The 18,590-nt window shown below is 36.5% G+C and overlaps 2 protein-coding genes across 2 annotated transcripts; one reads left to right on the plus strand and one right to left on the minus strand.

Moving 5' to 3' along the window:
* Positions 1 to 694: 694 nt before the first annotated feature.
* Positions 695 to 8,028, minus strand: LOC114523411 (G-protein coupled receptor 1-like). Its single transcript, XM_028544315.1, has 14 exons — positions 7,868 to 8,028; positions 5,267 to 5,319; positions 5,115 to 5,169; positions 4,502 to 4,558; positions 4,361 to 4,421; positions 3,953 to 4,040; positions 3,600 to 3,689; positions 3,403 to 3,450; positions 3,028 to 3,106; positions 2,898 to 2,945; positions 2,672 to 2,754; positions 2,291 to 2,364; positions 2,048 to 2,118; positions 695 to 1,673 (listed from the first exon to the last, which is right to left on the minus strand). Exons 1-14 carry the CDS (start codon positions 7,913 to 7,915, stop codon positions 1,395 to 1,397), a joined length of 1,134 nt encoding a protein of 377 aa, XP_028400116.1. The 5' UTR covers positions 7,916 to 8,028; the 3' UTR covers positions 695 to 1,394.
* A 6,951-nt stretch (positions 8,029 to 14,979) lies between these two features.
* LOC114523285 (tyrosinase-like) lies at positions 14,980 to 17,828 on the plus strand. Its single transcript, XM_028544162.1, has 4 exons — positions 14,980 to 15,744; positions 16,598 to 17,054; positions 17,142 to 17,402; positions 17,671 to 17,828. The coding sequence occupies exons 1-4, from the start codon at positions 15,043 to 15,045 to the stop codon at positions 17,826 to 17,828; spliced, it is 1,578 nt and encodes a 525-aa protein (XP_028399963.1). The 5' UTR covers positions 14,980 to 15,042.
* The last annotated feature ends 762 nt before the right edge of the window (positions 17,829 to 18,590 follow it).

An 18,590-nucleotide genomic window follows, 5' to 3' on the forward strand; every position in this document is an offset into this window, starting at 1 on the left:
GGGCCGCATATAACTAGCTGATGGCGAGGTATAGTGCTCCTCCTTTGCTCAATGAACTCTATACCTGTGATATTTTATTGTCAGCAAAAATATTGATATTATTAGGTTAAAGCTACAAATAAGATTCAATTTTTTGCGTTTTAGACAAGAAAATTAATCGTCAAGTTAACTTATATAATTTGATGTAAAATCCTTTGAAAAAAGATTAAGTAAAATAAAATAGTGTAGTAATTCGCCACAAGTTTTGCTGGTCTAGTGGCGAAAGCTTTCCCATGTTTCAAACTGGGGGTTCGAGTCCAAGCATGCATGATGCATGTCCGCTTTTTATTACGTCTTTGGAGAAAAGGATAAAGTAAATCAAATAACAATGGCCATTCAGCACATGATCTCGTAGTCTAGTGGTGACGATGGTGTCCCAAGTGGTAAATCGATGGTTCGAATTCATTGGTAAAGCATTCGATACCCGATTGCAACTGGGGAGCAAATGAAAAAGCGTACAGACTCCCAAACTGGAGGCGTAGTTCTGTTGCAGTTCACTATTGTTCGTTTTAGCAAACTCGAAAATCCGGAAATCTACATCCTGCAGTCTGCAGAACTACCAAATTCTACCAAATCACGCTACCAGAACAAATATTTGTATTTATAATTTTATATACGATATAGCTTCAGTATATTTATCGGTCCGCGAATACAATGCATTATTGCAATAATGTATCATGATTTTCCATATTCGTACAGTGTATTTAAAATGTACACAATTCATCCTATATGCAGATATGGATGCTATGTTTTAGTTAGGTTTCATGTGTTGCATGAGAGAGGGATAAAAGTAAATGGGATTGACATTCAGGCTCATAAAATACCGGTGGTTGAGGATAAAGCATGCAAATTGAGAGAATATAGAATAATCGTGATCGTTTTTATTTTGCAAATACGAAATGAGATAGCTGGTCGTTCTTTCCTACATATAATGCAGTGGATATGCCCAGAAACGTCAAAATATTATGGAGAGCTGCATTTTAGACTGTAACTCATCAACACACATGCATTGCGTTGGTCACGTCCCTTGCCTGTCCTCTGTACATTTTATCCCTGAATTTTGTCAAACGGTGATTAATCATTTTTTTTGTTTATCCTAATACAATAGGATGAGGATAGAGTAGCTATCATAAAAAATTTTAGAAAATATATAGTTAACCGAAACAAGATATGATGCATAGAAAAAAATATTTACATAACTTACAGTAAGGAAATAGGGAAGATGACACCCAACTTTCTGAAAGACAAGGTTTTCGTGAACCATGCATGCATGGCGAGGTCAACTTGTCCTGCTTCACCAACCGACATCCAGGGATTAATTCAACGCTAAGAACTTTCACAGAAATTTTCAATAATTAAACAACATCCGTACTGCCGTACGTTGCTCTCTCTCTAACATTATCGGCTCCATGATTTGTTGCCGAACTTTCTTGGTCAATACCTAATTTATCCGCCTGAATACTTGTGTTGCTCGCGACAACAGTTGGTGTATCACTGGCGGTTGGCCCTTCGTCATTTATTGTTGCTACATTGTTGTCACTAGCTGCACTTGACGAACTGCTACCAGTTGTCTGAGTAAACGTGTACTCTGTAATAAGGTGAGTTGTTCCATGCGTCCTCTGAAACACAGCGTCCTGAAAGAAGCAATCAAACTCTAAATATTTCATATCAAAGTTTGAATACTTGCAATACCCGTATTTCTAGCCTCCCAGCAAAGGGAAAAGGGGAGTGTGGAGTGTAGGAGACAGGGAGACATTCCATAATGTATTTTCCTATAGATTTCCTCGCACAGGGATGGATTGGTGAGCAGAGAGAAACAAAGAACTTTTGAAAAGAATGAATAATTCATCCAATTAATAATGACCCCTCCCCCATAGTGGAGCTCTTTTCTAAGGAAATTTCCTTAGAAATGGAAATCCAGGACTAAAAGGAGAGAAGAAGGTAAGAAATGTAGCGAGGTGCATCAAGTACAGTAGTGTATGATACAATATCAGTAATCAATCCCTACCTTTACAGCAGACCAAGTCAAAAGTCTCAATGTCTCTCGGTCAAATGCGAATACTAAAGCGTTAAGTGCACCTGCAGAGTAAGTACAGAGCAAAAATTAGGAAAATATCATAAATATTATTTAGAGAATCAAATATGAGCGTTCAGATAAAAATTTCTCAAATTGGATTGATTAGAAACTATGCAACTAGCTTTATACTCCACTTCCGTTATAGTAAAATACGTTATTTAGTTCACTACCCACCATTTAGAGGAGAACATATGGTGTGTAACAACAACAACCAAAACAATCGATTATCATTAAACGCGTTTTGAATCCTAAGAAATACAAAACCACTGCCATATCAGTAATGTAGCTAATAGTTAACTTATAAATTGTTCAATGTATTCTGTCCCAGTCGCTCAATGATGTATACTACCAAACATGACATTACAAGAAACGAATAGCCTATAAGAAATATGTCCTATATAGTGTCAGTCATGCACGAAGGCTATTTTTTTGAAATTATATTAATTCTATATACGATTATAACTGAACTTGAATTTATTGTACAAAGGTGTACTACATACAGGTTGGTGGCCAACAGTAAAGCAAATATATAGAAATATTTGAAGGTATACTAACCTATTAATCGAAGGAAAGACAGCCAGAGCCATGTACACTACAGGATAAGCTCTCAGAAGTTTGATATCTTTTTTCAACATTTCCTGCAAAACATGTCAATAAGTCTTGCTTGAATTGAGAGAGAAAACTTTACAAATCAATCTGACTGGTAATTTACAGATATATTTGCTCTTGTTACATGAATACAATCATGTATTATGAGTTAACTGTGGTACACAAAATTTACCTTCTGTCTCTCATCTTCAGCTCGGTAAGTTCCTTCCCACCGACTCACCTATATAGTTTCATGAATATTACTCATATATCCGGGATAACTTTCTCCATGTAAACAGGTTCTTAGGATAAAACTATATTACCTCTCTTCGGAGTTTGACAACAATGTAAATATAGGTGATCAGCATCACAGCAAGTAAACACCACATCGGGATATACCATCTATATGATTATAATATACTAAATCAGGGAAAATATTGCATGCACATGCAGAAAGGCAATATTGCACACAATTATATGGACGTAAACTTCGTCCTCATTTGCTCCGCCCAGTCCTTAGAAATGACCCTATATAAATCTACTACTACCAAAAGAACCGTTTTGGTCCTATAAATACTGTGACAGAATCCTTTGTTCTTCTAATAATCTACCTACAAGTAATACAGTTGATAAAAGAAAAAAAATAGAAAGAAGCTGATCCGTTAAGTAAGTCCGGTGAAAATATGGGTATCACATACATAGTAAAACGCCATATTTGACTACGAGAGCTGTCAGCATCGATCCAACTAAAAAAAAATTCATGTGTGCTCGTCATAACCTTTTGGAATCACTGAATGTGTCATAAAACTGTGAAAAATGGGAAGCTATAGACAGTATAATGAACGATATTCATGAATATGAGAATATGAGGGCAGAGGGCAGGTTGTCAACTTACCACCAAACACCAGCGGGTCCGTAGTGGTCACCAATGAACGGAAGACAAGCAAATATTAAAGGCACTCCCCATGATATTATATGATAAAAACTACGAAGAAAATAATGTGCCTAACGTCAGCTGGACGTGAATACTCATTGATATGCAAAGTTTCAATTTCTGGCAATATATGATGGAAACAGGAATGGAATATAGACAGCTAATTCAGATTGCATCGCTATAAATAATTATATTTTTATGGAATATACACAAAGGAGGTCTTGTGTCGACCACCGTGATTTTAGTGACTGTATGCATGCTAGCTAACGATGCACTTCCATGTGATGAGTATTATAGTATACTAAATTACATACATTTCATAGCGTTCGGTTTGTACATCTTTTATTGCATTTTGATAGAGGTTGAAGGTAATACAACAAGCCCATAACAGTACGGACCAATCTAGACATATTAAGTGAATTGCGCAAATCAACGAAGCATATGCACAACCTATACATACAGGAATGACGTCGTGTATGGGATGAGTTTAGGGAATATCAGTGAACTAGGGAATGTATGAAATTAGAGAATTTAAAGAATATTTGAGAGAATATTTGAAATTTGTGTAATGCTCACCAAATCACACGTGGACAATGAAAATGAAACGAGGTGAGATGTCTAATAATTTGGGATGTTAGGGGAAGATTGCTATTAATAGCAGTTGAAACATAAATCTCTAGAGAAAGAACTAATGAATTAATCGAATACCAAAACATACATACCAAAAAAGGATAACCACCAAGCTTGAAATTCACACAAGGTACCATCAGGTACAAAACCAGGCTTTTTGGAAATAAAAGTATTGCTGGATATAAATTCATTTTATTACGCCAAAATGTGTAGCAAGAAGTAAATAAACTTACCATCAAAAATGCAATACTATCCAAAAAGGCTGCTATACTTAAATACAGGATTAGGCGCTGAAATTTAAAATCAGGTCGTTTCATTTTAGACTTTTATGAACAAAGGTATTTATAGCATATTTTAGTAGAGCTTTGCGCAAGAAGGTATTCATAATCATAGAAAACATTTTTATTATTTTGATCCTTATTTTTAACGGTTTCGATAGAGGGATAGAACAAATTAATAATAAGAGAAAAAGAACAGTAAATAAAGATAAGAAAGGAATGAAAAAGAAATGGTGACAAAATGTAAAATATATTTATCGCTATCGCGCATGCATAAGAACGTTAATTGACAATCCTGAGTCCTGTCTGTCCTGACAATTTAGTTTGCTAACAAGCTGCATGACAATGACATTTAATTACATTTCCACGCAATGTTTTATTTCCACACGAAAATTTGGCATATAAATAAAATTACAATAAAACAATATTAATATATCATCCTCTGTTACATATTTCAAAATTTAAACCCAAAGCATATACTCCAGCTATATGTAATTTCACACTGTCGCCTCACATGACTTGCTTATTTGCTTATGACGATCAATGATCTACTGTATATACAATATACCTGCGTAAATATTTGATACTTCTTGAATAACCATATAACAACTATTATGAAAAGACTAAAAATAAATTTTAAAAACGATGTCATTTATAGTTATAGCTCACGTTGAATTACCAACGCCAGTTTGAAAAAGTATAAATGCATATATATCTTACCATCCAATGAATGAGAGCGAACCCATTGTTTTTCTTACTATGACAATAATGTCCTATATATGTGGAATAGGAAGAAAATATACATTATATAGGTAGGACGTAATAACAATACACATGTATAACTGTATGTATTAATAATGAATGCAAATAATGAATGCAAGTCTGACTATAATTTACGCATGAGTATAGCAGTGGTGAATGATCAGTTGGGACGCTATTCAGGGAACTGATTTTTTTGAGCACCAAGCTATAGAAAGGTCCGGGATATCTCAGCATTTTCTCCCTATACTTTAGTAAGACTTAAATTGTTAACCTTCCCGTGTCATTGAATCTGGACAAATATATTAGCTACAACGCCCTTCGCTGTTTACATCACAAGCACTGAAATCGTCAGAATGTTACAATTATAGGAGAGGAAAGGAAGGAATGAAACAGTAGCAGACAGTAACATTAGTAACTATATCAAGTGCTTGGGGTGGATCTTATGTAGCAAGATTAATTTGAGCGATTAATAACTTCTAACCTTCACGAGTAAGATTTCATCAAGAAGTACTTGACGATGGAATGTTGAAATCAGAAATAGAAAAGGTATGTTTTGGTTTATACATTTGTGAGAAAGTATGAGAAAAGAAAAAAAATGACACTTGTATTTAAAGTAAGATTTCCGCCTGCCTAGTGTATTAGTATGTATCAATGTTACTAATCCCTAAACAATGCATAATTCCTAATGTAAACACGTACAGTTTACATGCAGTTTACACGTACAGCTATATATCAAGCGCTAGGCCTGGGATAATGCATTACATGTATATTACGTTGCCGTTGGCAATGACAGTCCCAACCACTGAGTGGTCCCAACCTCGTACCCAGGGTCTTTACCCTGGGTACGAGGTTGTGACAGTCCTGTACTCGAGTGATTATATATGTATCGGCCAAATCGGACACATGGCTGACAACTGCTGAAATGAACATTTTTCTCCGTGAAAATGCACTTTGGCCCACTTTTACACTAAATCTACCAGTAATATCCATCCTTTCAAAACATTAAGAGTGGATTCAAGCAAAGGAGGAGATTATGAAGATTTAGGATTTTTCCGTACGATTTAGCAATTATCATCATTCTTTACTTTCGGTTGACATCAAAACAATGAAGGTGCCGCGGCTATGAATTTATCACCTCTTATTTTCATAAGTCTGTATGGCGTTTTATTCGACACTTAGACTGGTGTTGCTTTAATTAGAATCTTAAATTTCTTCAAGATTCAAACAGTCCCACAGGCAGAGAGGGAAAAAAGCAACTTAAGTTAAGCGGTGCTTAGGCATTCCAGGTAGCTTTGCACTTTTTCAAACAGGAAAAAGAAAATCTAAAATTGGCAACAAAATACCTTTTGAAGAGGGATCACAACATTAATCTTTGTTTTAATAAAAAAAAATACATGATATGGTACACATAGCAAGTCTTTTCTATACCTTTATGGCCCTTTATTCTGTTCTACAATCTATACATTTACTTCAACTTAATAATCCAAACATAAGTTCATATACTTCTTTCAAACATTTATTACACATGCCCTATTTGGAACTGGTTATCTCAGCTAGATGGAAAAAAACCTGGATGGATAAAATTCAACTTCATTCTTTGAATTAAAATGGGAGTGTGTCAAAAACCTGAAGGTTTTCCCAATACTACACTATCACCTAAGCAATAAGTAGCTAGCTATTTTACAAGATTTCGCAAATAAAACAGTTGCACTAAATATATCACTCTAACAGAGTACAACGAGAGAGTAATGTATGGAATACAGATGCTGCAAATTTCATGAGTTTATTAATGCACAAAATCTCTTCCTACTGTAAACTCATTAATTGGTACAGCATTCCCTTTAGTCAATGTTTCTCTTTCCCTCTTGCATGCACTTTGCAATAATGTAGGAAAGTTGCCTGTAATTTGGACCCCTAGAGCTAGTCAAGTGGATACCTATATATCAACATCCTTCATATCAGGAAACATCAAATACATGTTTCTGGTAGCATGTCTTAGAAAAATACATGTTTTTGGTAGCATGTCTTATAAAGAGAGAGGACTTAAAGGAATGATGTACTTTATAGGTAAATTCACTAATTCAGACATATTGAAATGATATTCAAACTCATTTGACAAATTTTGCAATTGTATAAATCTAAGCAATTTACAATTGTTTTATATGCCTGATGTTTATGAACAGTACGAAAAAACTGCAGAAATGGTTTGACACAAATAACACAACGATCTTTGAACGAAATATATATTCGGCCAAATTATGGCTCCTTAATTAAAACAGGAAATAGAAGCAGGCAAGAAACCTGGCAAAAACAAGCACAGTTATTTAATAAATAACTACATATAAATATTTCAACGGTGTCGATTGGCAAGTAAGATTAACCACACAAAACACACATTTAACTGCTCAGTATAAACAAAAATATTGTAACAAATCTAACAGGTCGATGTAGCAAATTATTTCTCACGGATACGAATTAAAATTACGCAACTATCGATCATGAACAAGTCACTAAAATTTCGAATATGTATCTAGCATTATTCATATATCAGTCACTTACACATGAATGTGGATCGTCTGGAAATAAAGTACAATTCCTTAATACCATATTGCCGAGAGATATATCTAGCACGTAACACGGAAACAGATCAAAATTTCGGAGTCAAAAGACTCAAAACTGACAGGGTTTTCTGTCATCAAATAATATGTATTGAAAGTTGAAATATTTTTGCACAGGGGACCCAAGCACGATCGGTTATTTCAGATCAGTGTCAACAGCCAACTTCATTTCATGACGTCATTTGTCACTGCTGTTGAATAGGAAAGTCAAGAGGTAAGATGTCAAAAGTCAACCTCCAAAAACGTTCTGGTGATCCGCCCGAGGTCGGCCAACAGCCACCACAACTCCAATACAGCGACCAATCCCCAAAGCATATCTACGACGCTTTTCATACCTGGCTTTTCGACCCGAAGACCTTCCCAAATGCAGAGAAAAAACCTACATTAATTTCCGTCCCCACGTCCGAATCGCTTTTCCTGAAGCCCGGAATAACTGCTGCAAACGAGGACGCTTTCATGCCTCCCGAGGGTAGCCGAGAGTTTGCTCATCTTCACGAAGACGGTAGTTGCCATATTGTTGTTAGTACTGAAGTTGAAAATGAGGTACTTGCTAACAAATGGGGTGTTCGGCATATGTATTACGAACGCGGGGTGAAGGAAATTCTAATCTATGCTCCCAGGAACGAAGAGGAAATTGAGGTCCTTAAAAAAATTCTTCGCGAGTCGTATAAATACGCAAATGGCGCATGAACAATGAAACACTGTCATTGTATACTGTCGCGATACACTGCGACCTTTCTAAGAATCATGATTTCTGAATTGGTCATGTCTATTTTTTTATAATTATATATCTCTTCTGTCATAATAAAATTCTATATGTATATATATATCGTTCAATGTGTCCCTGACGGCTGATCCGGTTGGTGTAGATTGCAGAAGTATTTTGAACTTTGATAGGGCAGCCATTTTGTTTTGCATAATTATTGTTGCAAATTAGCATGTCAGTATATGCAGATTAGCAGCTCAGCTTAGTCGTATACGATTAGTGTTGTATTTATTTTTAATGTTTTATGTTAATCTTTTACCTTTTAAATCTTTCGATTGATTAAGAAAGGACTTTCACATTCGGATAAAAGAATTTCTATGTCATGCACACAAACTGTGCATGAATGTCTGTAAATTTATTATCCGATCGACGAATAATAAATTTCTGAAGTCATTCATAATTATATAATTAACAATTACTGAATGAAGCTGAACATGATAATCATGTGATATGTAAGGCTATGTGCACAGGGTAACGTTTTCAGTGCATTCGTTTTCATGCCAAAACGGTTTCAAATACCGTCATTTTACATTAGAAGTTGAAGCTAATTTAACATATTTAGCATATTTTTCCTTGGACAAAAAGATTTTGAAAACGCTCGAAAACGACGCTCGTGTGCACACAGGCACAGCCTTAGTTCTTTCTCGCCCTGGCAGCTCGTCCAATTTTAACAAAATTTGCAAACATCACTCGTATTATTAATAATCCCGAATGGCCGAATTGTACTCGCTATCGCATGGCTACCTTTACAGGGCCCCCCTGATTTTTCAGTACGTGAAGCGTGAATGGCTGTTTCGAGATGTCTGCGTTTAAGGAGACAGCAAGCCAAAAGCTGCTCGTCAAGGGCCTAAGACGGGCTGCTAAAACAAGTACGCGTCTATTTTGTGTCTATTTCACATGCACGAGGATCAGAGAAGTTGAAACGATTGATCGGTCCACCATCGTATGCATGCTATTTTAACTGAATACTGTTTACAACTTTAACGCAATTTTTCTCCTGTAGTATTTGAGTTTTACGCAAACCTCCACAGACGAAAGTAATATGGTGTGAAATTGTTCCGTCGTAAGGACAAACTGCTTGTATTATATGAAATGAATTAACAACGATTAATAAAGTTTTATTAAATGTTTGTGATGTACACCATGCAATTTATTTATTTCTAAGCTATAATATATATAATAATAATATATATAATATACTATATATATAGTATAATCGATAATATATATAGCATCAGGGTTGCTATCTCTGAACAGAAAATATATGATAATTTAAACAATTATCATACATTTCGTGTGTATTGTCATTTCTGATCATGGTCAGAATCACCAGTTCGTTTTCAATATTTTGCAATTTGCCGCAGTCATTTAAATATCGGCAAGAATCTAGTTTTAAATGCGTCTTTAATTTATTGATGATAATGTACCAGTTAGGCCTTACAGCTTATTTATTGAATTATTTTTCTCATTAACAATGTACCCTTGAATTTCTACCCCAGTCCCTGATATTTTTATGTTTTTTGCAGGTGTGAACTGTCAAAACCACATCTCAAGGAATCAAGTCAACACCAGAGTCAGAACTGAGGCGTGCATTTACGGGCAGACGGAGCAGTATAGAAGCGACTGTCGTTTATATTCCCACAAATCAACAACTCCCCGACTTGGCTTCATACGGAATTGTTTCAAATTATGGTCAGAGGTATTTCTATTAGATGTCGGTTCACATGGCGATCTGGAAATACAAGGTCTCGAAAAAGATGGTCCGTTAGAGAGTTTGTGCCTCTTTCTCTGGCGTTGACTTGATTCGGTCGTCCTGATATAGCATCAGACATTTCGACATTTTGCTGACGACGATAATATATATATCGATTTAATTCGATAATATATATAATCGATACACGACAATTACACGACAACGAACGGCACATTTTGGAACCTTCGACGAAACCTTGTACCGCTGACCGAAAATACAGTAAAAATTCAGTAAAACTTCGACATCATACGAACATATGACAATCGGACATATTTACTTTGTTGTGAATACTTTGAGGTCAAATATCACGGTCGTTAGCGACGCTCGTTTACATTTATTTAGCCTTGGAGAGAGAACACTATCTCCTTTTGTGTAGTAACAGAGAATTCGTGCAAAACCTGAGATAAAGAGAACAGATTCACAAAATGTCAAAACTAAATCTTACAAAACGACTTGGGGAACCGCCAGAGGTTTCAAAAGAGCCGCCACAAATGCAATATACCGACCAAGCTCCAAAGCATATCTACGATGCTCTTCATGCTTGGCTCTTCGACCCGACGACCTTTCCTAATGCCGAGAAGAGGCCCTCGCTGGTTGCAGATTCAACTGTTGAATCGCTCTTTTTGAAGCCTGAAATACCCGTGGCACATGATGATTGGCCGTTTAAACAAAAGGGAGCGGAGAGCCACGAGTTCGCCCATCTTCACAGTGAGGGCAGTTGCCATGTCATTGTTAGCGCCGAGATAATAGAGGAAGTTATCGCCAGCAACCGGGGAATTCGTCACATGTTTTATTACAGTCATGGAATCAAGGAAACCTTTCTTTATGCGCCAAGAAATGAGGAGGAAATCGAAGTCGTAAAGAAGATTGTGCAGGAGGCGTATAAATACGCCATTGGCGCATGATTGATATTTGCATGTGATACCATCAGCAAACTAGAATCAAGCATAGTTTATCAATTTTTAAGTATATATAATAATGGGGATTTGCCAATAAAAAATACCAAAAGTAATGTGCGAGTGGTTCCCTGTGTTTACATGTAATGTAATCCTAATATATATATATATATATATATATATATATATATATATATATATATATATATATATATATATATACACCCATTTGCAAAAACGTTGTCCGCAGATAGATATATAGATAGATGATTGAAACCCCATGCAAATGTATCATATGCAATTCTAATTAGACTTCGAGTATCTATCTATCTATCTATATAATATATATATATATATATATATATATATATATATATATATATATATATATATATATATATATATATATATATATATACTGTATACTTAAACAATATCTAGTCGCCGGGCAAGTTTTCCTCCACAAGAAGCCTTGTTCAAAAGCTAGTCATGCCCGCTTTTCAACAAGGAAAAATGCTCGTGTGTACGGCCGTGAAGGAATAGGGAAAGTATAGGGAACCGCGTAACAATCTTCGAGCCAATCGGGCTGTGTTTTGAAGTTTTTCAATTTCTGTTTGTTTTGACATTTTATCATAAGGAGTATATTATCGTAAAATATACTCATACTATCGTAAAACTTGTCAAGAAAAATTTGTCGCGTACACACGAGCAAATAAAACTTGACAAGGAAAACTTGTCAACGAAAACTTGTTCATCATACACACCAGCAAGTGAACTGGTCAAGAAAACTTCTGTACGGGGCTTAAACCCATAATTTTGCAAACAAATAGTTGCCCTCCACCACAAATATGTGATAAAACTAGAAAAGAACTCCACAAAATTTTGGCAAATCTGCATGTGTTTTAAACTTTGTATAGACGAGACTTTCGCTCAAAAAACCCAAAACCATTGAAATCACTCATTACAATGTAATAGCTGCCTTTATTAGCTGGAGCTTGCATGCCTAATTATGCACCCTGTTGCCCAACTTTATTAATTCCCAGAGGCCGACGATCTTTTGTTATTGAATAGAAGCGAACATATATGAATACTAAGTGTTTCAGATATTTATAAAAACTCGGCTGCATGTCAACAAACACGTCACGTTCCCCCCTTCCCCCGTACACAATATTTACGCGATATATCCCGTGAAATACCTCGGATCTTCGCCTGCTTCAACGATATCGCTAATATTTTCAAAAAATGTTGTTGTAACGACATAGTCACTTTGAAAGTATTTGGACTCATTGATGTATCGCATGTAACGATCTTTCTCCTGTGCAGACAACTTTAGAAAAATTTCTCCGCGTCAACGTTTTCTTTTTGGTACAGTTGACACCACGATAACCCAATTCGCACTTGCTGCAATCGTAACCGCCGTAGTTTCCTTTGCATTTGCAGATTATGTTGTAAAGAGCTCCTGGTCAGTTATGTCGTTCGTCGTCAATCTGAAACGGCCCAAAATGAGTGTAACTGTAATTCCAATTACGGATGATCAATTCCTCGCAGGTTCCTCGGTCCCCGTCACGTTTGGAAAAATGTTTTGGGATTGGACAATATGTCTTGCTTTTCAAGCTTGCAAGGGTTGTATAAATTCTAGGGAACTGGCCTTATCTAGCTGGTTATAAGTGTCTAAATGCGGATCTCTTCAAGCCTTTGAATGGTCGACGAGAATAACTTGTGACTAAAATATTATAGTGTATTAACTTCTTATTCAACAGAACGCGAGGTCTTTACCGAGAAATATCGGACCGAGGTCTTTTTGAACACCCGACAAGTTAAATTGGCAAATTTAAAAATTTTAATTCGAAAAGTCTAAGAAAAAATCCTGAATGCGTTAACTCTGATTAACATTGGGCAATAATGGGCAAATGGACTAGATTTTTTGAGACTCCAGGCACAATGTGTAAAGTGCAAAATTCGGGCAAGAAAGTTCGACCTTGCCCTTTGCTGTTTCCCGGAAACTTCCTAAATTACCTTGATTAGGTGCACACAATTCAAAAAAATACTGGCCCTGCACTTAAAAAATAGATATCTCGTGGTTTCCATGAAACGCCGTTAGCAACGAAAAGTTATAAATCCGGGAATCGGTGCATTCAGGAACCCGAGAATTGGGAATCGAAGAGACAGGAAATCTATGTAAGGAAAGTCTTTACCACCTGGTGATACACATGTCAAACAAAGACTGACGTTTGTCAGTCGACATGACCAATTTCGACTATGTAAAATCGGCATCGGTGTTTTGCATAATTTACCGGCTGCAAATGCGAAACATTGTTTAAATAGCTTCATTATTTCTTCAAGTTTGCCAGCATCATATTGAATAAACAAACTTTAAAGTTTGTTTAACGTATCCAAACATTTGCTCTATGAAATTAGAATAAGTCTAACGCCTGTATTCTAAAACCTCACTCACACTCAAACTCATTGAGTGTGAGATCTTAATCATAACGTTTGAATGGCGGTATTTCCAGCCGAATAGGGGCTTGATTTTCAGTGATTTACCTTATAAATATCTTTCCATCTATTCAGAGAAAACTTTCTCATTGATCAGCATTAACAAAATTTATATGTCACACTCAGTGAGTGTGAGTGTGAGTGTGATTGTGAGTGTGAGTGAGCTGTTTGAATACAGACGTAAGAGTCTAAAACCTAAACTAAGTAGGACGGAATCACGGAAACTGAAGAGTTAGTTCCGGCACGACATTTGCGAACAATCAAAGTGTAAATAGTATCGAAGAGCATTGTTTAGACATACAAGCACACATTAACAACACTATGTAAACAAATTATTGTTTCCTGAACAGGAAAATGCATTTGTAACGCCTACGGAGGATCGAAGCCAAGTAGAAAATCGTAAAAATCACCAAATTAATGCTTCGTTCACAGTACATGTAGTGTGTATAAAAAAATGCAACCTACATATAACCAAATCAATTCTCCTACTTAATTTAATTTCATATGTTTGGATATGTTAAACAAACGTTTGTTTATTCAATTTGATGCATGCTCGCATATAGTTGAAGAAATAATGAAGCTTTTTAAACAAAGTTTCACATTTGCAGTAAATTATGCAAAAACGCCAATTTTACATAGAATTAGTCATGATTCAGTAACATGCATGTTACAGACTTACAGCCAATATACTGTTATTTTGAGGCATCAGTGTCAGTCTTTGTTTGAAGTGTGTGGTAAGGACTTCCCTTATGTGGATTTCCTGTATCTTCGATTCCCAATTCTCGGGTTCCTGATACACCGAATCCTGGATTTACAACTTTTCGTTACTGACCGCGTTTCATGAAAACCACGAGACACGCGTCAAAGTATCAATAGCATAGCTCTGCAGTTTTTAAGTGACTGATTTAAGATGCGACAGAAAGAGACCCAAGCTAGGAACGAATATTGCACACTTTAATTAGCTACTTCATTCATCTTGTATGACTCACCCACGTGAGATATCATTCACGCTGGCCAGTATTTCTTTGAATCCACGTCCGGTCATATGCCTATCATATTATGCCAATCCATTTTTTAAAACAAAGGATTTCTGTAAGAGTTTGAGATATGATATAACCATTTAGGCATATAAAAGCTTCACACAAGTTATTCTAGTCGACCATTCAAAGGCTTGAAGAGATCCGCATTTGGACACGTATAACCAGATGAACATCATGAAAGCCATTCTGTGCTTTCTACTTGTTGCTGCTGTCCTTCCGTGGACTGAAGGCCAGTTTCCTAGAGTTTGTACCACCTTTGCAAGCTTGAAGAACAAGACATGTTGTCCAATCCCAAAACATTTTTCCAAACCATGTGGTAGTGACGGGGACCGAGGAACTTGCGAGGAATTGGTCATCCGTAATTGGAATTACAGTTACAGTCATTTTGAACCGTTTCAGATCGACGACGAACGACATAACTGGCCCGGAGCTCTTTATAACAAAATCTGCAAATGCAAAGGAAACTACGGCGGCTACGATTGCGGCAAGTGCGAGTTCGGTTACCGTGGCGTCAACTGTACGAAAAAGAAAACGTTGACGCGGAGAAATTTTCTAAAGTTGTCTGCAACGGAGAAAGATCGTTACATGCGATACATCAATGAGTCCAAATACTTTCAAAGTGACTATGTCGTTACAACCACATTTTTTGAAAATATCAGCGATATCGTTGAAGCAGGCGAAGATCCGAGCGGGCTGTTTCACAACATCAGTAGCTACGATCTTTTTACGTGGCTGCATTACGATTCGACACGCGATACCATTTACCCCCACAATGTCACGAAGACCCAAATCGATTTTGCACACAAAGGTCAGGGATTTCCCACTTGGCATCGACTGTACTTGCTCGCATGGGAGAGGACACTGCAGGTTAGTGTTTTAAAAATATTGAAATATTATATTAAACATTTCCATGTATATAACATGCATTCTACTTCGATTGCTCTCGTCGTATACTACCCGGGTTCGCCTCGTTCGCTATCAGCTCATGGTATATAATTGTTAAATAATTTGTGGCTTTTCGCATGCATGCATGCGTAGGAATCTGTCGTTATTTATAACAGGGATGGGAAATATGAAAATGTTTTAATTGCTAAAATATACAGCTGGAAAAAATATCGCTGGAAAAAATACTCCAATTCAAAGCGATGAAAAATTTAGCTCACCACATCGTCAAGACGTCAATCTTTATAACAAGCATTACGATACAATACTTGTAAGCTTTCAATGCTGTTTGTCAAAAAGCCGTATTTACTATCTCTCATGCAATGTCATTCACCTAATAGATAATAACTTATAATAGATTGTACAGTTCAACAGGGCCGAAACTAGAACGATAATTGGGGGGGTGTTTATTCATATATTCAGTTCTGCCCTGCGGATTTCTGTTGTAAGTGCAAAAGCTCACAATGGAAATCCGTCGGGCAGAACTGAATATATGAATAAACACCCCCCCAATTATCGTTCTAGTTTCGGCCCTGCAGTTCATGTTTGATTTCAGACTTTTACCATGAAAAGATCTATATCAGTAACCTTTCTTTACCCCATGCACTACTCAATTTTTCATTTTTACTCGACCTTATACATGCATTCCGCTCCTTTCATTTACCTCTCCCCATTTTCTCCTCATGAGGATTAATACTGATTATATATAAGATCACAGTCCCTAAAAAGTTCATCATTTAGAGGTACATGACAATGTTTATGTATACCCATCTTGCAGGAAATAACTAACGATGAAGATTTTGCTATTCCTTATTGGGACTGGACTGAAAACCAAACTCGATGCAACGCATCTATTTGCTCTGAGGATTCTCTCGGGGTTACCGACCAATCGAACGGCATTGTCAAGGGAAAATACTTGGGCAAATGGTGGACCATTTGCACCCTAGAAGAGACAAATCAACTCACAAAGCTTTGTAATCCTAACGACAGGGTAACTAGACTGACGAGAAACACGGAAGAGGATAAAGAAAAGGCGATGAAAGAACGCGGTTTCACCATGACGTTTCCAACAAGCGAGGAAGTCAGCTTTGCTCTTCGATTTAAATCTTACGACGTTCCACCCTACAGTAAAGAATCCAGCTGCAATTTCAGAAACATCCTGGAGGGGAACAGTAACAGTAAAACAGGTTATCGTTTGCCGAATGCTCATACTCTGCATAACCAAGTTCATATAGGTATCTAATCGATAATATATTTGAACTTTTGATGTTTAGTGCTTCAGATACTTATAACTAATTTATCATTGTTATTATATACCATAGTTATTGGTGGAACTATGGGATATGTGCCTTCGGCTTCCAACGACCCGATCTTCCACCTTCATCATTCATTCGTGGATCGTATTTTCGAGAAGTGGCTTCGAAAGTTTAAAAAGAATGATTCGGTTCTTTCCAAGTTCGATGCGCCTATGGGTCACAACAAAAATGACGTCATTGTGCCGTTGTTTCCATTGTACACTCATAAGGAGATGTTTAGAGAATCATTCGATTTCGGCTATGATTATGAAGATGTTGACTTGGAAGGTAAGCGCGAGTGAATGATGAAATCATGAATTATAGATGATGAGATCATAAAAGCAATCTTACAGGAGGTGGCAGTTTCATGACGCTAAAAAGATTTATCATGTAGCTGAGGAAAAGTCTATGCAAATGACTTATGTGCAGTTTGCACCGTTAAATTGATGTTTTTTCAAAGAGCGAACTGTTCTATTCGAAAGAATATATCCCACTCAATATTTGATTTATAACTTTCTCAATTTGCCTAAGCATTATTCATTCATATATTGTACAGGCAATTCCCTTGATGACGAGAGTGGTGATGATTCGAAACTGGGAGATTGTCCAGTGGCGTGTGATGATTCAGAAGAGTCTTTAGCTGTATCCGGCATTTGGTTTAGTTGGTGGCCAATGTTTGTAATTCCACTAAGCCAGTTACTTTTCATTGATTGAGAACGAATACCGCTCTCTCCGTTCCTTCTCCATGCTGAGGTGCATGGAGATGGCGAAAGATCTTGCATATGCATGACATTAACGCTTTTTTTAAACTGTTTATTATACGTCTTATTGTAGCAATATAGTCAATGGTCATAGAATAGGCTTCACTCATTATACTAGTTTCCCAAAATAAGCTTCCCACGTTGTAGTAGTTTACATAGAAGTATTCACGCAGGTTAATAAACCGACCTATAAATATTATAATAGTATATTCTACTGAATCTTTTGTAGCGTTTCAATAATTTACATCTTTAGGCCGGTTTACACCACACTAATTTATTAGCATGGCACTGCTAAGTTAGTACCCATGGTTATGCAATGCATTACTCGTACTTGGGCTACCATACAAACGCAGGGTACAGATATAGAATTGGTACGGATAGCGAATTCAGCCGTCCCGTTCCAATAAAGACACTTTTTCAAGGATGTACTGAACGAGTTAAGAAAGTAATATAAGAAACAGGGCTCTCCAATTTTTATGTTCCTGGTTAATCTAGAAGCTCCAAATTTATTTTTACTCGGTGCTAACCATAGTGGCGCCTTCATTGTTATGTTAGCTCCCTCTACTCTTAGAAATATTCGCTATGTACCTGTGATAACTATCAAAATTGGCAATCATCGACGAATACCAAATTGAATTTTGACCGCGGAACAAAAATGACCATATATAGTGAATGATTGTGTGTATGACGCGCCAACTGAGAAATTAGCACAGTG

Source organism: Dendronephthya gigantea, unplaced genomic scaffold, assembly GCF_004324835.1.
Source record: "Dendronephthya gigantea isolate DGI-Jeju-01 unplaced genomic scaffold, DenGig_1.0 000027F, whole genome shotgun sequence".
Taxonomy (NCBI): domain Eukaryota; kingdom Metazoa; phylum Cnidaria; class Anthozoa; order Malacalcyonacea; family Nephtheidae; genus Dendronephthya; species Dendronephthya gigantea.